The 19,131-nt window shown below is 44.9% G+C and overlaps 1 protein-coding gene across 3 annotated transcripts; it reads right to left on the bottom strand.

Annotated features, from left to right (window-relative positions):
• Positions 1-620: 620 nt before the first annotated feature.
• On the bottom strand, positions 621-19,130 carry DNAJB13 (DnaJ heat shock protein family (Hsp40) member B13). 3 transcript variants are annotated; one of them, XM_064492697.1, is made up of 11 exons: positions 18,993-19,130; positions 17,446-17,544; positions 15,585-15,730; positions 11,329-11,536; positions 8,568-8,671; positions 7,572-7,733; positions 4,587-4,744; positions 3,053-3,166; positions 2,575-2,688; positions 1,554-1,630; positions 621-946 (listed from the first exon to the last, which is right to left on the bottom strand). In XM_064492697.1, the coding sequence occupies exons 4-11, from the start codon at positions 11,394-11,396 to the stop codon at positions 793-795; spliced, it is 951 nt and encodes a 316-aa protein (XP_064348767.1). In that variant the 5' UTR covers positions 11,397-11,536; positions 15,585-15,730; positions 17,446-17,544; positions 18,993-19,130; the 3' UTR covers positions 621-792. The 3 variants fall into 3 exon arrangements, with proteins under 3 accessions (XP_064348767.1, XP_031316171.1, XP_031316170.1); XM_031460311.2 differs by lacking the exon at positions 11,329-11,536; XM_031460310.2 differs by lacking the exons at positions 11,329-11,536; positions 15,585-15,730; positions 17,446-17,544; positions 18,993-19,130 and having other exon boundaries at positions 8,568-11,302.
• Position 19,131: the final 1 nt, after the last annotated feature.

The following is a 19,131-nucleotide window of genomic DNA, read 5'->3' as shown; positions in this document are numbered from 1 at the left end:
TCACACTAATGACATGGCAGCCTGTGGAGAGTTATGAGCTCTGCTTTACTGACAAGACTAGCAATAATGCCCAGGGGGTCAGTGGGAGAGCTGGGAGCAGAACCCAGGTCTCCTGCCTCCTAGACCACCCTGCCTAGAGGCAGGCACAGACCTGACCCTCTGCACAGACAAGGCAATGGAGACTGGCAAGGTAGAAACCAAAGCCATTTCCAGCACATGTGTCCTTTGTGTTGCCTCTAATCTAAGAAGGGTGAATCTGTGGGAAGCAGCCTTCAAGGTTCTGGTGACAGCTTTGTCACTGAGCCCTGTGTGACCTGGGACAAGAATTTTGTTTTCTTTGTGCTTCAGTTTTCCTGAGTACAATGTGACTATATCACACTGGAGACTGCCCTTCTAAGGATTGTGTGTCATGAGAAATAGGACTGAGGACACTCAGAGGCCATGCAGCACTGCCCTGCACTACCAACGTGGTAGGCTCTGAGCCCTCAGGGGCCTGACTGTGCCCACACAGCCAGGACAGGGACCCAGGTCCTCAGCTTCCTAGGCCCTGCGCTTCCCTCTGCTCCACAAGAAGGCCTGTATATATAAATCCCTCCAACACACACTCTCCTGGGTGTAGCTGGAGGATAGGGAATAAAACTTTATTGTGTCAGTTTAAAAGTCCCATGTCATCCCATCCTCACATGTCTGTACAGTGGGCTGGCCCCCCGCCCACCCTGAAGCTGTGGGGGTTCAGGTAGGGTAAGGCCCAGCTAGCCTCCTCTTCCTCCTCCAGCTCCCAGCCCACCAGAACTATGTCAGCAATGCCTGGCGCAGCAGCTGCTTCTTCTGTGGTGTGAGGTGGGTGGGGAACTGGATGTCAAAGAAGATGAAGAGGTCCCCCTTCTTGGTGGGGTCCTCTGGCAATGGCATCCCCTCACCTGGCACCTTCTTGAAGTACTTGGGACTGAGACAGGGGAGGATGAAAGAAGAGGGTTCAGAGTGCACCCCAGAGCAGCACTTCAACAGATCCCATCCACCCTGGCTCACATTACCTCAGGTGTGGGGCAATCACCAGCTTCTAGAACTGGTGGGAGGGAAGGGGAGTCTGGCTTGTTCCAGACAGCTGGAAATCTCTGATGGAGGATTCCGGGAATCTCTTTTTAAGATGGGAAACCAGACAAGGAGTGAAGGAACATGAGCAGACCCTGGGTTGGGGGTGGGGAGTGCTGGACAGCTGAGCAAGCTTCCCATGTGAAGGACCTGGCTTGGAAAAGGGCTTAGGGGATGCAACTCAGAGCTCTCCAGAGAGGTTCTGGAGGATGACGGCAACAAGAAATGACTGGGGGCCTCTAGCCTCTTCAGTGGCTTTAGGCAAGTTAGAAAAAGGTATTCCATTTGCCAGGAGAATGTAGCCTATAGCTTGGCCAGAGTGGGGCCTGGATTTCAGTCTCTTTCACCCTCTTGTGCTGGATGCAACCTGAACAACTGTACCAGGCTGGCCTGTCTGACACACCCACTAAAGCCCAGACAGTCCTTCTTTTGCCTATGGGGGCCCAAGCAAATGAACTCACTGGACGATGTCATTGATAGGGATGTTGAGCAGACGGTCATCTAGGGTCTTCACCTCCACGGTGCAGCAGGTCAGAGCCTAGGGGACATTAAGGCCAAGGGTGTGAGTAGGGAAGGTCCCCATGTCCATTCTGTTTAAAAGGCACTTTATGAGATTATTCAGTGCCAGGCCCTAAGCTGGGCCTCAAGGAGACAATAGGATGTTCAAGGACAAACAAGTAAGTGAGTCACCCAAGGAGTTCACAGTCTGGTAGGTGAGACTGATGTCAATATGTGTTATGACAGAGGAAGTAAAAGCATCAGTGGGAGACAAGGAGGGGCCCCCAAGCCATTCTGGGATGGGGCAGGAGGGCTTCACAGCGGTGGTAGCAGTTGATAAGGCCCTTAAAGGAACGGGAGGTGGGGAGACAGCACTCCAGGCAGAGGGCCCAGCATGTATAAGAGAACCCAGGTGTGAAAAGAAAAATGCACCCAATGGGCAGGAGCTCTAAGTGGCAGTGGCTGGAATGCAGGGGATGAGATCAGCAGGGGCCAGATATCCGGAGGCCTTGAATGCCATGCAAAGATGCTTGGACAGGAGTGTGACGTGGTGGGGAAGTGTCTGGAGGAGACGAGAAGGGAGGCAGGAGGGCCACTGAGGAGGCTGCTGCACACATCCAGTTGCACAGACCCAGGCAGTGGGGATGAACAGAAATGGACCAGGCAGAGAGAGATCTGGCAGTGGGATTGACGGGACTGACTGAGTGCCTGCCTGCAGGTGGGGTGGATGAGGGGCAGCAGAGTCCAGGCTGGGGCGCCGTTTCTTGTTTGGGTTGTGAGGGCACAGAGGGGCCACTCACAGTCAGGAGTGAAGACAGCCACGAAGATGCTGTGTGGCATTCCTCAAGTTCTGGAGGCTGCACCATGCACCGGGGTGAGTGGAAGGTGAGGCTTCCTTGCCTTCAGGCCTTATATGGGGTGTGGTGGGGTTGGGGGCCTCATTCTGATCTGCCCACCCCTTGCTCCTCCACTTCACCCACTCACCTTGCCCAAGGGGATGGAGTACACAAAAAAGAGGTTGTCATTCTCCCTGCGGAAGCGAGGGTGTAGCTTCTCCTTTACGATGAAGATGATGTCCGCTGGGATGATGTTGGGACCCTGGGCAGGGGAGGCCAAAGAGTGACAAGGACTGATTGGCTCTGTGACCTTGATCAAGTTCCCGCCTCTATTGGGCTCCATGTCTTCATGTGAACAAAGGAGATTAGACCAGGTTTTCTGGAAGGGCCTTTTCAGTTTGGCCTCATAGCCCCTCCTCTGAGAAGCCTACCCCAGTGAATCCTACTTCCCACCAACCCCCGCCTGTCCTTTGGAAGGCACATTAGGGATCAGCTCAGTCACTCCTGTGTTCGCCCTGCCAGATCAGGGCTCCCAGAGGCAAGAAAAAGCACTGCCTCCTTCCACCTCAGTCTTTCCACCACATGAGCCCTGGTGACTGACTCTAGTCAGCGTCCCTCTCTCTCACCTGGTCCCCTTCCTTCTCGAAGGTGATACGTGTGCCCTGCCTCCAACCAGGCTTCACATCAATTGTGAGGATCTTGTCCTTGATGATAGAGGAGTACCCATCCTCGTTCAGCACCTGTAGTGAAATGACAGGGGAGGGAGGTTTGCTCAGGATTTCCCAGTGGGCCTTTACCCATGTGAAAGATGGTCTGTGGGATCTATGCTCAGCTCAATCCTCTAGCAACAGGGAGAACTTGCCCGAGCCATCCCCATGCCCACCCTATTCCACTGGAACCAAGAACTTATGATTCCAGGATGGCAGGGCGAGCGATGTGGCTGGGGCCTGAGATGCCAAGCAGTCACCATGATTTGATCAAGGCCACAATTCCAGCCCTAGAAATTATGTGGCCCTGGCCACTAACAGACACACAGTGAACATGAACTCAGTTCCTCACCCACCCCAGAAGCTTGGCCTTGAGCCTCTGGCAGGTCTCTTAATCCCAAAGGGAGAAATACCACTGGAGGTCGACATATCTCAGCCTTACCATCTCTTATGTCTTCCATCCATTCCCCAATCACATGCCCAGATGGGTGCCATCTGTGGAAAGCATGGCTCCAGTTGGCAACTCCTCTGCTGGGCAAAGGTATGAGGGGACCTTGCTCATGTGTCTAGTACAGGGCTGGACCATGGGACAGGGCCAAGCCAAGGACTGGACCCTGGGAGGACTGTCCCCCAGCCCACCCCCCATGCCCACACTGCTCCTTCTTATTCATGGGGTGTACACACAGATGAAACCCAGAGGGTATTGTCTGGAAACACCCAGAGACCAGAATTCACAGGAGATTCTCCTCCTCTTCCCTCAGGGATGGGGCTGAACTGAGAAGGGAGAGCTCTCATCCCAGTTAGGAGCAGGCAGAGGGGATTCCTGCACTGGGAAAGAACCAGGCTAATTCCCTTGTTACTGAACACAAGACCATGTGCACAGTGAGGCCAAACAATAGGAAAACATTGGAGTTTGGAGCAGAGATGGGTTTACTGCAGGGCCAAGCAAGGAGAATGGGTGGCTCGTGCCCCCTAAAAATAACCCTGAACTCCCTCAAGGGTTTCAGCTGAGCATTTTTAAAGGCCAGCTGAGGGAGGGGCGTCCCAAGGTATGTGATCAGCTGTGCAGTTCTCTGATTGGTTGATAGTGATCAATCCTTAGGTGCCAGAAGGAGGGCTAAGTGCTCATGATCATCAAGTAGTTAATTTCTTCCATTTGGTGGTGGTTTTTAGCATCTGAAAAACTTGGATGTATGAGATGAGATACTATTATCTGGGTACTCCAGAAAGGAACTACAGCAGAGGATATCTGGGAGAGGTCTGTCCCGGGAAGGCCCCATATGGTCCTGCTCGGTTACATCCTCAACTGTCCCTTCCAAATTTCAGATTTTAGAATTCTAAATCTAAGATTCCATGATTCCATGAGAGACTATATATGAGGTCTCCAGTTAGGGTCAGGAAGGAGGTGACCAGTAGGGTTGGAGGGGATAGAAGGTGGCTCCCAAGTACTCACCCTTCGAGAGATCTTAATTTTCTTGGTGCAGCCAAAGAATAAGTCCTCCAGGGACAGGTAGAGGTCTCGTTCAATTGGGGGGTCCTGTTTCTTGACCCCTCGGCCCCGGAGCCCCCCGAAGTTCAAATCCACCTCATTTCTTTCTGTATCAAAAAACTCTGCAGGAGGTGGGGAGAAGTAAGGAGTAAGAGAAATTGTGTCCAGAGACTTGGATTCGTAGACAACCCCCCTACCTCTTCAGTTTCCAAGTGTTATATCCAGCCTCCTATTCCCACTTTTCATATTCAGACAGTTTGGTCAGTCCAACGAGCTGTCCTCAACTGCAAATCCAATTATTACTGTCCCTTGCCACTCTCCACTGCTCCATCTCTGCTTTGGACTCCATCCCCACTCTACCGCCAAAATCAGGGATGTGTCCCTCAGGAGAGGAGTGCCCGCTGGTGGCAGTGCCTGGTAGTGCAGAAATGACACGCTGTTAGCTTTTGTGGAGGAGGGTCAGAGCCTGCCAGTTCTCCCTACCTTTCCCCAAGCTCCACTGCCTCTCACTGTCCAGTCCAGCTCAAGACCACTAGAGACCCCAGATTCAAATTTCTATGAAGTCAGCAGCTGAGATGTGGGAGGAGCACAGTTAAGCCCTAACAAATTTGAGACATCACCAGTGTGTCCCCAAACTCCTCTCTCCTCAACTTCTTTTGCCCCTGCCCAGCTCTACACTCATAACCCCTCTTGCTGTCCCACCTTCCATCCTAGTGCAAAGAGCCCCTTCCCTGTGATGCGCAGTGCAATTGTCCAGGCTTCAGTTTCTCACTCTGTGGGGTGGGGTAACATGCCTGACCTGCCTTCCACCATGAGGATCAGATAACAAGATGATGATGAATTAAAACTAGCTGAGAGCTTACCATGGGTCAGGTGTTGTTTTCAGCTCTTTGTATTATTATCTCATTGACCCAGAGAGGTCAAAGAGCTCACCGTCTCACAGCAAGTAAGTAGAGTTGGGATCTGAACCCAGGATGATATGACTATAGAACCACTGCCCTTAACCACTAGGCTTAATGCTAGATGTGAAGCCGTTTGTAAACTGTAGTCAGTGGTCTCTGTCATGATTCAGCTTTTCTGTACTCTGCCCCTCATAGTTTGTGCCACAAAAAGAACTTCATAGGCTAGAATAGTACAATGACCTTAGGCTGGGGGGCAAGGCAGAGTCTCACTCTGTCGCCTTAAGATGTGATGGGTCATCAAGAGGCCTATGAATTACCAGGTCCCCTCTTGCACCACTGAATTCATTTGTTCACATAGCACCCATGATATGCCAGGTCTCAGACACCTCAAAACCCAGGTCACAGGAAGCCCAGCCCTGCAATTCTGCAGGGAGATGGGACACAAGAACCCCTGGGGTGAAGCACTATAGCAGTATAGCTCCTGGGAACTGCCTGAGGGACCCCTGAACCATGAACAGGCGATGCCCCTGTAAGCTCTGGTTTGGCTCCTCTGAACAGCCTCTCTCCATGGATCTGTCCCTGAAAGACAGGCCCATCGTATGGTATTTTTCTGAATGCAAAGCCTGTTTTCATAAACATTAATCTCATTTGATAATGACCTGTGAGGAATGGCTATTTAACAATGAGGAAGCTGTTTCAGAGAGGTGAATTGATTTGCCCAGAATCACACAGTTCATAAGTGGTGGCGCATGGATTTGAGACAGGTCCTCTGACTCCAAGTCCGTTGCTTTTTCCAGTCTCACATGGAGTTTATAAACTCAGCCTCCTCTGGCCGACAGGTGAAGGCAATGCACAGTGGGCAGGACCTCTGATGTGGAGAAGCAGCCAGCCACAAAGCATATTAACATGGAGACAAGGAAGAGAGAACTTTTGAAATGTAGACAGGCTGTGATATAGCCAGGGAGAAAGGGCTGGGGAAGCCAGGCAGTGAAAATCACGATTCTGAGTTGCTTCAATGGAGCCAGCAAGACAGGTCTGAAGGTGAACTGTCCTTGCAAGATGACTGAATCTTGGAAGTCAATTCTTTGTCAGTTTTTCTAGGACCTGGGATCATCCTCCCATCCATCCCTGTACTCAGCTGACTAACATACACCTGTACAATGAAATCTTAAGCAGCCATTAAAATGAATAAAGTAGATCTGTATATAATATAATGTATAAGAAGGTAATCGCTAAGTATAAGTGAAAAAAATCAATGTGTACTATGTGGCCCTATTACCTTAAAATAAAAGACATAAAAAATAAATATAAGCTCATAAATGCATAGAATATTTCTAGAAAGATACATAAACTGTTAATAATGAGTGGCTGCTTCTGGGGAAGGGATGGAGGGCTGGGATTTATTTCTTTTTCAATGAATTGGGTTTTTGTTGTTGTTTTTTCCCACCATGTACTATATATATTTCTTCAAGTAAACAAAGCTGAGACAGGCTGGTACCTCGGACCCTTTGCTACAGTGCTTGCACCTGGACAAACATCCCCTCTAGCAACAAAATACAAAGAAACTAGAAGGGACTAAAAGGTACAACTAGGGCAAATTATGAACAAGATACAAAAAGACCAAAAACCTCACCACCACTTTGAAGAGTCCCGAACAAAAACAGGACACAGCACATGATCCCTGCACACACAGCACTACCAAGAGGGTGGCCCAACCCCTGGATCCACCTCTACACCACCCCATTTAAGGGACCAGTTTGCCACCTCCTCAGGGAGGGAGCAGGGAAACCTGTTACTCATTTTCACTCCCTCGTGCTGCAGCACGAGTCCCAATAAAGCCTTGCCTGAATTTCTTGTCTGGCCTCTCATCAATTTCTATTGATTAAGAAATCCAATAAAAATAATAATAAATAAATTTTAAAAAATTTAAAAAATAATAATAAAGAAATCCAAGAACCCTGGCCGGTAACAAAACTACTCAAAGAAAAGCATCTTCTAAAGCTCTGTGCTTCCCCAGTAAGGCAAAGGGGCAGGCAGGACCTCTTACCATTAAAGGGGTTATCTCCCCCGAAGAACTCATGGAAAACCTTTTCAGGGTTGCCATGGAAGACGTAACCAGTTGTCCATGGGGTCTGTGATCCAAACTCCAGAGGAATCCCGCCCTTCAGGCCCTCCTCTCCGAACTTGTCATAGATGCCTCTTTTCACCGCTGTGGATATGTGTCACCTTGAGTAGGGGGCCAGCCTTTGAGGCTGAGAGAGCTGGAGGGCTGGGAAGTAGGTTGTGAGACAGAGAGAAAGGGGCGAGGCGAAAAACAGCCTTATTTCAAAAATGCCTGCTGTCTGGCAGTCTTTGGAGGGAGACTTTGGAAGTTAGGGGCTTAATTTCATTGTGAGTGGATATAGCTAAGGCCCCATACCCAACAGGAGAAACAGGGAAGACTGAGACTTGCTGGGGGAGGGGTGGGGACTGGAGAAGAAACCAAGGGCCTAAGGGTCAGACTATCATCCTGGGATCTGAATTGTATCAGTCATCATAGAGCTACTGTCTTATGTGGGGTAAACAGAATCCTAGAACCTTGAGATTTTAGAATATAAAAATTCTAGAGTTTTGAAATCCTAGAGTCCAAAGTCCTGAAAACTTGGGGCTGGAGAAACTTTAGTGATCTTCTAGGAATAAGTAGGCGTGTCTGCCTCAGCCTCAGCCTTCTTCTCTGGGCAGGAAGCATCTCACTCTGCATCCCTGCAGGGGATGGGTGGAGTGTGGGGATGTGGAGGAGCCCTGCCCCAGGTCCTGCACTGCTGAGGGGCACCTGTCAGCGTATCTGGGAGCTCTTCACACCACGTCCTCCACCTGAGCTGGTGTTTGCTGAGAAAGGCAGTTAATTATGTTTATTTTCTCAGTTTGTTTAAATGTGAGCAGCGAAGAACGTTTATTCTCTGTTGGGCCCCCTCAGAAAGCCTGACACTCGGAGACATAAGGAATGATCTTAACATAGATGCAGGACAGAGGGCCACCCTCCACGCTCAGCCCTGTTACTCACGGTCGCTCAGCACATCGTAGGCCTCTGCTATTTGCCTGAATGTCTCTGCCGAGGATGGCTCAATGGACTTAAATGGGTGGTTCTTAAGGGCAAGTTTCCGATACCTAGAGGAGCAAGGGTTAGTATCCTGAGACTCAGACCACGGCTCAGAGCTGGCTCTGCTGCCTGGTGGCCTCCTGGAGCTTTGATGCTCCAGCTGTAAGTCAGGGCTGTGGTGGCCGGGGAGGAGCATCACTCAGAGCCCTGGGAAGAGAACCCAGTGTAGGGAGCACAGTTGACTGACAGCACCAGCAGCTGTCCTCCTGGCCATTTGTGTGAGGCTGCACTGGCTCTGAGCGGCTCCCAGCCAATGCCTCAGCTTGGTGGGGGTATCAGTGCTGGCTCTTCCCTACAGGACCCAGGCCTCCTCCAATACGCAACCTCTGCCTGAGGCCTCCCTATCAGCCTGGCTGAGATTTTTCCAGGCCACACTTCAGCCCTCCCTCCCCCTCTCCTTTCACATGTATCAGATCTGCACTGTGGTCTGCACACTCCTGCTCCCTCTTCACCCTCACAGGGGTTTCCCTTAAAACACTTCTTGCACATCTAATCCTGTCTTGGTGCCCAAACTGACACACAGGCCTCTTGGGAAGATTAGATAAAATAAGGTGTCAGAGGGCTTGGTGTCAGAGGCACTGGCCACAGGTCAGGTCCTCTCACTGTCCCCCACCTCTGTGCTCATTCTCTTCCTCATTTCTGTATCTGCCCAATCCCACCACTCAGAGATGCCACACCCACAGCATCTGAGGTATCATCAGGGTCCCAGGAGGAAAGAGATTTGTGGAGAGTTTAATTAGGGACCACGAATTACGGTGTGAGAGGTAGGAGGGAAACTACAAGGGACAGCCCAGGCTCCTGATACTAGGAGCCCTGAGGTGCCCTGACTGCCCCCGACCTTATAATTGGTTGTCACAACCTCCCTGAGACTTCCAAACCAGCCCTTCTCAACTACAAACGCTGCAGTCAAGTATGAAATTGCAAGAGAACTCTAACAGTGAGAAAAAGTAACAAGGTTTGAGAAGAGTTCAGTTTTTCATGTAAATTTGAGTAGTTTAAAGATGCAGTAACATCACTCTCATTCACCTGCTTTCCTAAGTGGGAGAGAAAGGGGTGAAGTCACAGCCCAGGCGTGGCAGTCTAGAATGAATATACTGAGAAGTTAATAGCTGGGCAATTATGAATCATCATGGTACTTTTCTTCATTACATAAATTTAACCTTTTTTGGGGGGAGGTGTCAAAATCTAGGTACTACCATAGGAGCGTGTCAAACATGTGACTCATCCCTTAAGAGCTGTTTCAGGGGAGAAGGGTTAAGGATATTGTTTGGAACATATACTGTTCTTTTAATCACTCTTCATATGCCATGGTTTCAGATGCAAATAGTTGCTGGGCATTTTCATACTCATTATCTCATATAATTCCACTTCAATACCACAACAACCCTTTAAATTTTTTTAGAGATGGGGAAACTGAAGCTCAGAGAGGTTAAGCAATTTGCCCATGTCACACAGCTACCAAGTAGAACCTAGGTTCAGACCTTGCTCTTTCCATTGCTTAATTTGGGCTTATCTTTCTGCATTCCAAACTGCCCTCCATCCTTGTGACCTTTCCCTAGACAGGTGTCACTGGCCAGGGAGATATTGTGAACACTGGGTGACATCACACACAGTCCTAAATTGTTCTGTTTCATGAATTTGTGTCTTGTTTCTCCAACCACACTGTAGACACTTAACCCCCAGAGGTCCCCTAAAGGACTTGGTTCCAGTGGGCAATTATAGTCAGCAAGGTGTCTGAATACTGACTCTGCTAGTTATTGGCACATGGCCTTGGGATAATAATGGCACCTACCTCTCAGGGCTGCTGTGATAAGTGAAATAATGATGGAACATTCTCAGAACAGCATCTGCACAATTCAGTAAGTATAGCTATTACCACTACCCAACCTTAACTGAACTTAGACTCCTCCCCTTTTCTTTACCCTCTAATGATCTAATTAATGGCCAAGTCCATTCTTTCTTTTCTCCCCAGCCCACTGCCCTGCTTCAAGCCTCATCTTTTGCCATGATTACCATGACAGCCTCCAAAGTGGACTCTCTCCTTCCAATATAGCTTCCACATACCCCGTATATCCCCTTTTTTAACCCTCATCATGCTTGCTGTGACTTATTCAACATCTGTATTCACCAACAAAGTTAACCTGCACATCTGATTCATATCTCCAGCTGATGAGACTATACCTAACCCATATGGTAGATGCTCGATAAATATTCGTCAAAAAAATTTTTTTTCAGAAAAATGTGCTGATTCCTGTCCTAGACTTTTTTAAGAAATACTGTAAATCCCCAAGACTTGATGGAACTATTCAGAGATGCAGTTTATTAAATGCGAAAACCCCACGTGTCAGCCAAAATAAAATTTGTAACACATCTGTCAGGTCACTCTCCTGTTCACAATCCTTTGGGTCTCCATAATATTAAAGTCTCCTCAGTCCCCATTTCATTGCTAGGGAAAGCAGGGCATCCAGGAGGGCAGGCAGGGTAAAGGATGATGGATTGGGAACCCTGATTCAGCCCAAAGCCAGGATGTAGGTGTGCAAGAAGCAAGAGAAGGAACAAGGTTTATCTTGTCTGCCTAAACTGTGAGGGGAAGTTCAGTTTGGAAGAGATGAAAGTGCGGATTTCCCCAACACAACCCAAAAGCCTCACTCCCACCCCAACTTACGCGCTCTTGATCTGGGCATCCTCTGAATTGCGAGTGATCTGGAGCACAGAGTAATAATCCTGGCCCATGGCTGGCTGGTTGTCAGTGGGTGGGTAGTCCTGACTCCAGCAGGGCTGTTAGTTTGCGTTCCTTGGTTGCTCCTGACAACCGCACAGGGGCACTCTGGGAGTTGTAGTCCTTCCTGCCTAAGCAAATTACCTTCTCAGCTCTGCCTCACAGAAGACCAAAAGAAAAAAAGGAATCAAAGAACTGATTCTGTGAGCCTGACAAGGGTCACTCAACTCAGAAACCAGAGAGAGAGTTTTTAAGGAGAGTAGTAATTAGTTTTAACAAAAAGTTTTAAGAACAAATACATTTGGCTATTTTTAAAAAATAATTATTTTAGAATGCTTTTAGATTTTCAGAAAAGTTATGAAGATGAGTTCTCCCATATACCCCACACCTGGTTTCCCCTATTATTAAGACTTTACATGAGTATGGTACGTTTGTCACAAATAATAACCAATATTGTTATATCATTTATAACAGAGGAAGTCCATACTTTACTCAGATTTCCTAGTTTTTAAGCTAATGCTGTTCTTTTTCTTTTTCTCCTGTTCCAAGATCTGATCCAGGATATCACATTGCACTTAGTTGTCACGTCTCCTTAGGCTCCTCTTGGCTGCAACTGTTTCTCAAACTTTCCTTGTTTTTGGTAACTTTCACAGTTTAAGGAGTATTGGTCATGTATTTTGTAGAATGTCTCTCAGCTGGGATCTGCTTGATGTTTTTCTTATGATCAGATAGGGGTTGGGGCATTTTGGAAGGAGATCATAGAGGTAGAGTGCCACCTTCCTCCCATCAGGTCAGAGGCACACACCATCACCATAACTTACCACTGTTGATGTTGATCACCTGCTGAGGTAGTGCTTGTCAGGTTTCTCCCCCATAAAGTTATTTTTGTTTCCCCATTTCTGGATTGTACTCTTTTGAAGGAAGTCATTTTGCAGCCCACCCTTCAAGAGTGAGGAGTTCTGCTCCACCTCCTGGAGGGCAGCAGTGCTGTTTTCCAAGGTGGCACAAGCCAGCTTCACACACCACTGCATGTATCCCAAACAACATTATTTAACTTTTCATATTTTTAAACTTTATTTAAATGGTATTATTCATGCAAATTGTGTGTGTGTGTGTGTGTGTGTGTGTGTGTGTGTGTGTGACTTATCTTCACAGCGGTTGTATAGCATTCTCTGTTGATGCTGAGTATTTGGGCATGTGCATCAACTGCAAGGTAACAGACAGTTTTCTGAGGTGGTGATTCTCATTTACAGTGGCAGAACAGCAGTGTGTGACAGTTCCTTTTTGCTCCACGTTCTCACCAATTCTTGGTGTCAAGTTTTTAAATGTTTGCCAATATAGGTGTGAAACAGCATCTTTATAGATTTTAATTTGCATTTGTTCGTGAAGGTTTTTCTCATGTTCATTGGCCATTTGTTTTTCCTTGTCTGAAATGCCTATTTACATCTTTTGTCCATTTTTCTATTAGGCTATACTTTTTTTTAATCAATTTTTTGTGACTCTTTATATTTTATGTTTTCTTGTTGATAGTATAAAATACAAACCCCTTTCACCTTGGAGCTTGTCTTTTCAGCATTTTTTTAATGGGGTCAAATTTATCAATGTTTCTTTTGTTTCTACCTTTTCTGTCTAGTTCAAGAAATATTCCCTATACAAGGTCATAAAAATCTTCACTTACATGTTCTTCCAAAAGTCCATTTAACTTTAAAATTTTTAATCTACCTAGAACTTATTTTTCTGTATATGGTGCCAGGTAGGTATCATTTTTTTTTAGATATCCCACTGTCCCAGAACCATTTATTTAACAGTTCATTGTTTTCCCACAATCTGTACTGACTGTTGTGTTACATACGAAGTTTCTACATATGCATAGGTTTGTATCTGGACCATTGTTCCATTGGTCTATTCCTGGGCCAGTGCCACACTATAGCCCTTCCTCTCCCCTTCCTCCTCCTCCTCCTCCTTTTTCAGGAGTATCTTCTCTTGAGCACTACTCCCTCACTCAGCCTCTTACTCCTCTGAAACAGAAATGTGTTCTTAAGAAACGATCTAGTATCAGTTACACAGGGAAAGAGCAGTGCTACATTTTAAACCTCATCTCTAATTGTAGATGGAAAAGCCTGATGTGCCTTGATGGCATTACAGATGATAGTGACTGAGATATTTAGGAACTTTCCTGGGTCCTCTGAAGCCACACTGTTACAGAGGAGGGCCTGCCTTAAAAGTAGCTCTTTCATATTATTTGAGGCAAAAGATCTATTTTAGGTATATTTAGGTATATCTAGAAGTGGTAAAACGCACTTTTGGAGTTAGGCCAAAGGGCAGAGCAATTAATTAAGACACAAAGTGTAGGTTTTGGGTGAGTTGAGTTGTTAGAAAGTGACCATATCTTGATGCTGCTGTGCTTACATGCCATTTGTGTGACCTGAAGCATGTTTATTTAATGGCCCCATGTCTAAGTTTCTTTGAATAAATGGCATTATCAACATGAACTCCACCACAGGGTTGGTGTAAACATATTAAACTATACAAAAGCACTTATCACATAGAAGAAGCTCCCTCAGCATTGAGGCAGTAAAGTCAGAGCCAAATCCTATCTGTTAGCTACTAGTTTTATGACCTTAAAACAATTACTTCATAGCTACAGTTGTCTGGTTGCAAAATGAAAATATGGAATTACTCTTGATACTTTTTGCATTTCCAAATTTTCTTCTGTATTTGCCTTTTTATTTAACTACTGAAATCGAGCATCTTTTCTTGTGTATTGGCCATTTGTCTTACTCTTATTACCAGAAAAAAATGTTATTAAAAATTAAATTCAGAGACTTGGAGGAAGGCCTTGCTCAGCCTGGGACTGGCTGTCATGAATGCAGAGGGAGAAGGAGACCCTATCGGAGGTGTGCAGGGGCTGTGGTGAAATGGAGGAGACAGTTTGTGTGGCTGGCAGACTGGTTCCTCACAGAGGTACTGAGCAAAAAAGTGAATATACTGAGAGTCATGAGATCCAAGTTTCTCACTGTTGGAGAAAGGAGCTATTTACATAGAAGGCTAGAAATAAACCCTGTGGCATTGGAGACGTAAATGTGAACACATGACTTTTAATATATATAGAATGATGGTTGTAGAAAGAGAGAAGTATATATGTATTGTCTACTCATAGGGCCTAGGAGCAGTAATACCCCAGAAGTAAAGAGCATATTGGTACCCAGATATTGGTTTCTGAATACCATTCTCCATTAAAAGGGACCAGGGCTATTTAGGCAAATGACTGATTCCCGAGCTGGGGAGGGGAAGTATAACTTGAGGCTTGAGTATCCTGTGGTACCAGAAAATACAGAAATGCTCAAAGAATGATGGAAACATGTCAAATGGACACAGGATCCAGCTTGAACAAGCTCCCACTGGGCCAACTTGGACAATTTAAATACCAAAGTAAATAATAGTAATAATGGATTATAATCCATAGAATAAAAGATGAGTCCATGAGTAATTTATACTAATATATTTATGATGAATAATTGAGAGAACAAATAAATAAACGGAGAAGGGAAAGTTCTTTCTTATAGTAGAATGCTGATTATAAATGTAAAAAGAATAATAGAATTAGAAAATCACCATTTGGCAATTATCATAGGAATAACTGATTCAGACAGAAATCATCAAAGAATGCTAAAACTAGCTGATGCAATATTGATGAGGAATAGGTTATTTATATAGTCTCAAAGTATCTCCCCTCAAAATACTTATGAACTCTCCAGTGGAGAAACCTGGTAGACACCATTTTAACTGGCTTAACATTGCCTGACTATAACAAAAAGGATGGAAAAAAACAAGTGTTGGCAAGGACATGGAGAAATCAGAACCCTTAGACATTGCTGGTGGGAATGTAAAATGGTGCAGCCACTTTGGAAAACAGCTGGCAGTCTCTCAAAACATTAAACATAGAGTTACCACATGACCAAGAAGTTCCACTGACAGTAGAATGAAAAACATATGTTTACATAAAAGCCTGTACACAAATGTTCATAGCAGCATTATCCATAATAGCTAAACAATGGAAGTAACCCAAATGTCCATCAACTAATGAATGGATTAAAAAACTGTGGTATATCCCTACAATGGTGTATTAGGGTTCTCCAGAGAAGCAGAGCCAAGAAGATGTGTGTATGTATACAGAGATTTATTTTAAGGAATTGGCTTACGTGATCATGAGGCTTGAAGAGTCCAAAATCTGCAGCGTAGGCCTGCAAGTGGGAGACCCAGGGAAGAGTTGTATTTCAAGTCCAAAGGCAATCCTCTGGCAGAATTCCTTCTTGCTGGAGGGATGTCAGTCTTCCTCTATTAAGGCCTTCAAAATTGGATGAGCCCCACTTATGTTATGGAAGGTAATCTGCTTCACTCAAAATACATTTATTTTACTTTATTTATTTATTTTTTTAACATCTTTTTTTTTTTTGAGTGGGAGGTAATTAGGTTTACTTATTTATTGATTGATTTTTAGAGGAGGTACTGGGAATTGAACCCAGGACCTTGTGTATGATAACCACATGCTCTAATACTTGAGCTATACCGTCCCCCCAAAATACACTGATTTTAAATGTTAATCTCATCCAAAAAATACCTTCATAGAAACATCCAGAATACTTGACCAACTATCTGGGCAAATGGCCCAGCCAAGTTGACACATAAAATTAACCATTACAAGTGGGGTGTTCCTTGACAACAAAACGGAATAGAGTACTGACACATGCTACAAAGTGAATGAACCTTGAAAACATTATGCTAAGAGAAATAAGCCAGATACAAAAGGCTACATATTGTATGATTCCATTTATATAAAATGTCCGGAATAGCCAAATCCATAGAGACAGTCAGTTGATTAGTGGTTGCCAGGGCTGGGGCATGGGGAGTGGCTGCTGAAGGATATGAAGTATCTTTCTGGGGTGATGAAATGTTCTGGAATGAGTGGTGATGGCTGCACTACCTTGTGAATTTACTAAAAAACCACTAAATTGTATACTTTAAAAGGATAAATTTTATGGCTTGTGAATTATATCTCCAAAAAAAAAAAGGGCTAACATCACTAGCAATGAGACAAGTCAACATTGTGTGGCTTCCAATATGATGTTCTTAGGACAGAGAATCACTTTTGGGGTATTGTTGCCAAAATGCCTAACCTAAATCTAATCATGAGGAAACATCAGACAAACCCAAAGTGGCCTATATTCCAAAAATACCAGGGTTATAAAACACAAAGAAAAACTGAGGACATACTCCAGACAGAAGGCAAATAAAGGCAAAATAAATGGATTAGATCCTGGAACCCAAAGGAAAGAGTGATTATAAAGAACACCGTTGGGACAACCAGCAAAATTTGAATGGGGTCTGCAGACTGGATGACAGTACAGGATCAGTGTGAGTTTCCTTGTTTTGATAGATGTACTGTGGTTATGGAACAGTGTCCTTTAAGTATTTAAAGGTAAGTGGACATAATATTTGTGTATTACTCTCAAATGATTCAGAAAAAAATGTAGCATACATAACCTGCATGAAAATATGTACTATATAAAATAGAAAGAGAGAGAATGATAAACATAATATATAGTTAACAACTGGGAGATTTGGGTGGGGATATACTGGAATCCTCTGAACTACTCTTACAGCTTTTCTGTAAGTTTGAAATTATTTCAAAATAAAAAGTAAATTAGAAAAAGAATACTAAATATATCCACAAAGACACTTGTTGAAGAAAAAAAAACCTTTACTTTGCAAGGCTATTGTGAGGACTGTGCCTGGCACACAAAAACATGTACACAATATCTGATGCCGCTGCCAGCTTTTCAGATCTGAGAAATAGCACTTCTCACAAGAAATCACAAGGGGGCACCAAAAGCCAAGAAACAAGGTCTTCCACAGAGCTTCACTGGGCCTTTAGTGCTGTGGATGGGGGTTGTCTACCCTTCCTTACCCAGAATGTGCTCCTCAACCCAAAAGTAAAAACAAGCTTTGTCTGCTGCAAAGCGGGGATTATTCCATTCACAGTAAACAAAGCTTTGGTGGTACCTGAGAGCTAGCCTCCGCTCCTTCTGCTTGGGTCTGGATTTCAGGATAGCTGTCAAGGGTCATTTCATCCATCACAGCCAGGATATCACCTATGGAGACCTGCGAAAAGGAGCTTGTGAATGTGATGGCAATGGAAAAGAGCGAGTCCTGGAATGCCTACTCAGAGACACACTTGTTGTGTGAACTCAGTCATATTCTCCCTCATCTTGTTTTGTTAATCTGACTTCTTAGAGGACTCCCCTGGACTTCCTGTGATTCAAAATTTCTGAGCTCTGAAATATGTCCTTTTGGGTCTACCTGAGCCTATCACAAATCACTCCTTAAATGAAACTGCTCTAGTCCCAGGTCTTGTAACCCCATGGTGTAGTGAAAGGAGCATGGACCTTGGAGACAGACAGAGCAAGGTCCAAATTGAGGCTCTGGTACTTAATTTCTTGAGCCTCAGTTTCCTTATCTGTTAAATAGAAATAATACCATTTCTTTTTTAAGAGTGTTAGTGAGGATTAAATATTTAAATATAGTACCTAGAACAGAGTAGATATCCAGCAGATACTCAATGAACCACAGTATTTTATTTTCAGATACTCAATGAACCACAGTATTGTATTTTCAATTTGGTTTAAGCATAAGCAACAGGAAAGAAAAAATGCGATTCAAAGTTAAGATAAACTATGTTCAAGTTCCTACTTTCTATGATTGTTGGCAAATCACTTTATCTCTTTGAGTCTTACCAACAGCCTTTACGAACTCTGTAAACCATACTCTTACCCTACCCAGGAATTACCTTCTTCTTTTAAATAAATCCTGATCTTAACATACATGTTGCATCCTCCAAGAAACCTTTTATCTAATAAGCTCTAAAATGTAACTGATACAGAAATTATTAAATTCATACTCTAGAAATTATTAAAAAAAAGAATGAGGAAAGTCTGAATGTACTGAGATGGAAAGAACTCAGAGATACTAAGTGAAAATAAACCATAGAATACATACATTATGATTCCATTTTTATGTTTAGGATGAAAAAGAGGCAACCAGGTTGAACCCTTCCTTAAAACCCTTCTGTAGTTGGTTCCCCATGGCCATCCAAATGAAGTTCAAGCTCCTTACCTGGTATTTTCATTATTTGGACCCTGCCAACCTCTCCAGCCTCCTCTCCAATAGACCAGTCTTGCCATCCCTTAAGCTCTGGATTCCATCTATGACTAAAGTGCCCTTCACTGTCTTTCTCTTGTTCTCAAACTTTAGCAGGCATCAGAATCATCTGGAAAGTTTATTCAAATACTGATTGTGGGCCCCATGCACAGAACTTCTCATTTAAGTCTGAGGTGGATCCAAGAATTTCTATCTCTAACAAGTTCCCAGGTGATATTGATGCAGCTATTCCAGGGACTGCACTTTGACAGCTGCCGCCTTTACAATGGTATGATTCAACTTCATCACCTGAATAAAGGCTAACCAATCATATCGGTTTGCCTGGGACTGAAAGTCCCATCTAGCAGAAAATCCCTCAGTCCAAGGAAAACTGGGACAGTTGGTTACCCTACCTGTATAAAAATCTTTCCCAGGTTGCTGCTTGTGGGCCATTTACTGCTACTGTCAAGTAGTCCTTCCCTATAGCCAGGCCAACAGGAAGTGCCTGAGAAAGGAATTCCATCAGCTTGACTGACTTTTTACTCAAGCAAG

This window comes from Camelus dromedarius, chromosome 12 (genome assembly GCF_036321535.1).
Source record: "Camelus dromedarius isolate mCamDro1 chromosome 12, mCamDro1.pat, whole genome shotgun sequence".
In the NCBI taxonomy this organism is placed as follows: domain Eukaryota; kingdom Metazoa; phylum Chordata; class Mammalia; order Artiodactyla; family Camelidae; genus Camelus; species Camelus dromedarius.
This window is presented reverse-complemented; position numbering and strand designations above follow the sequence as displayed.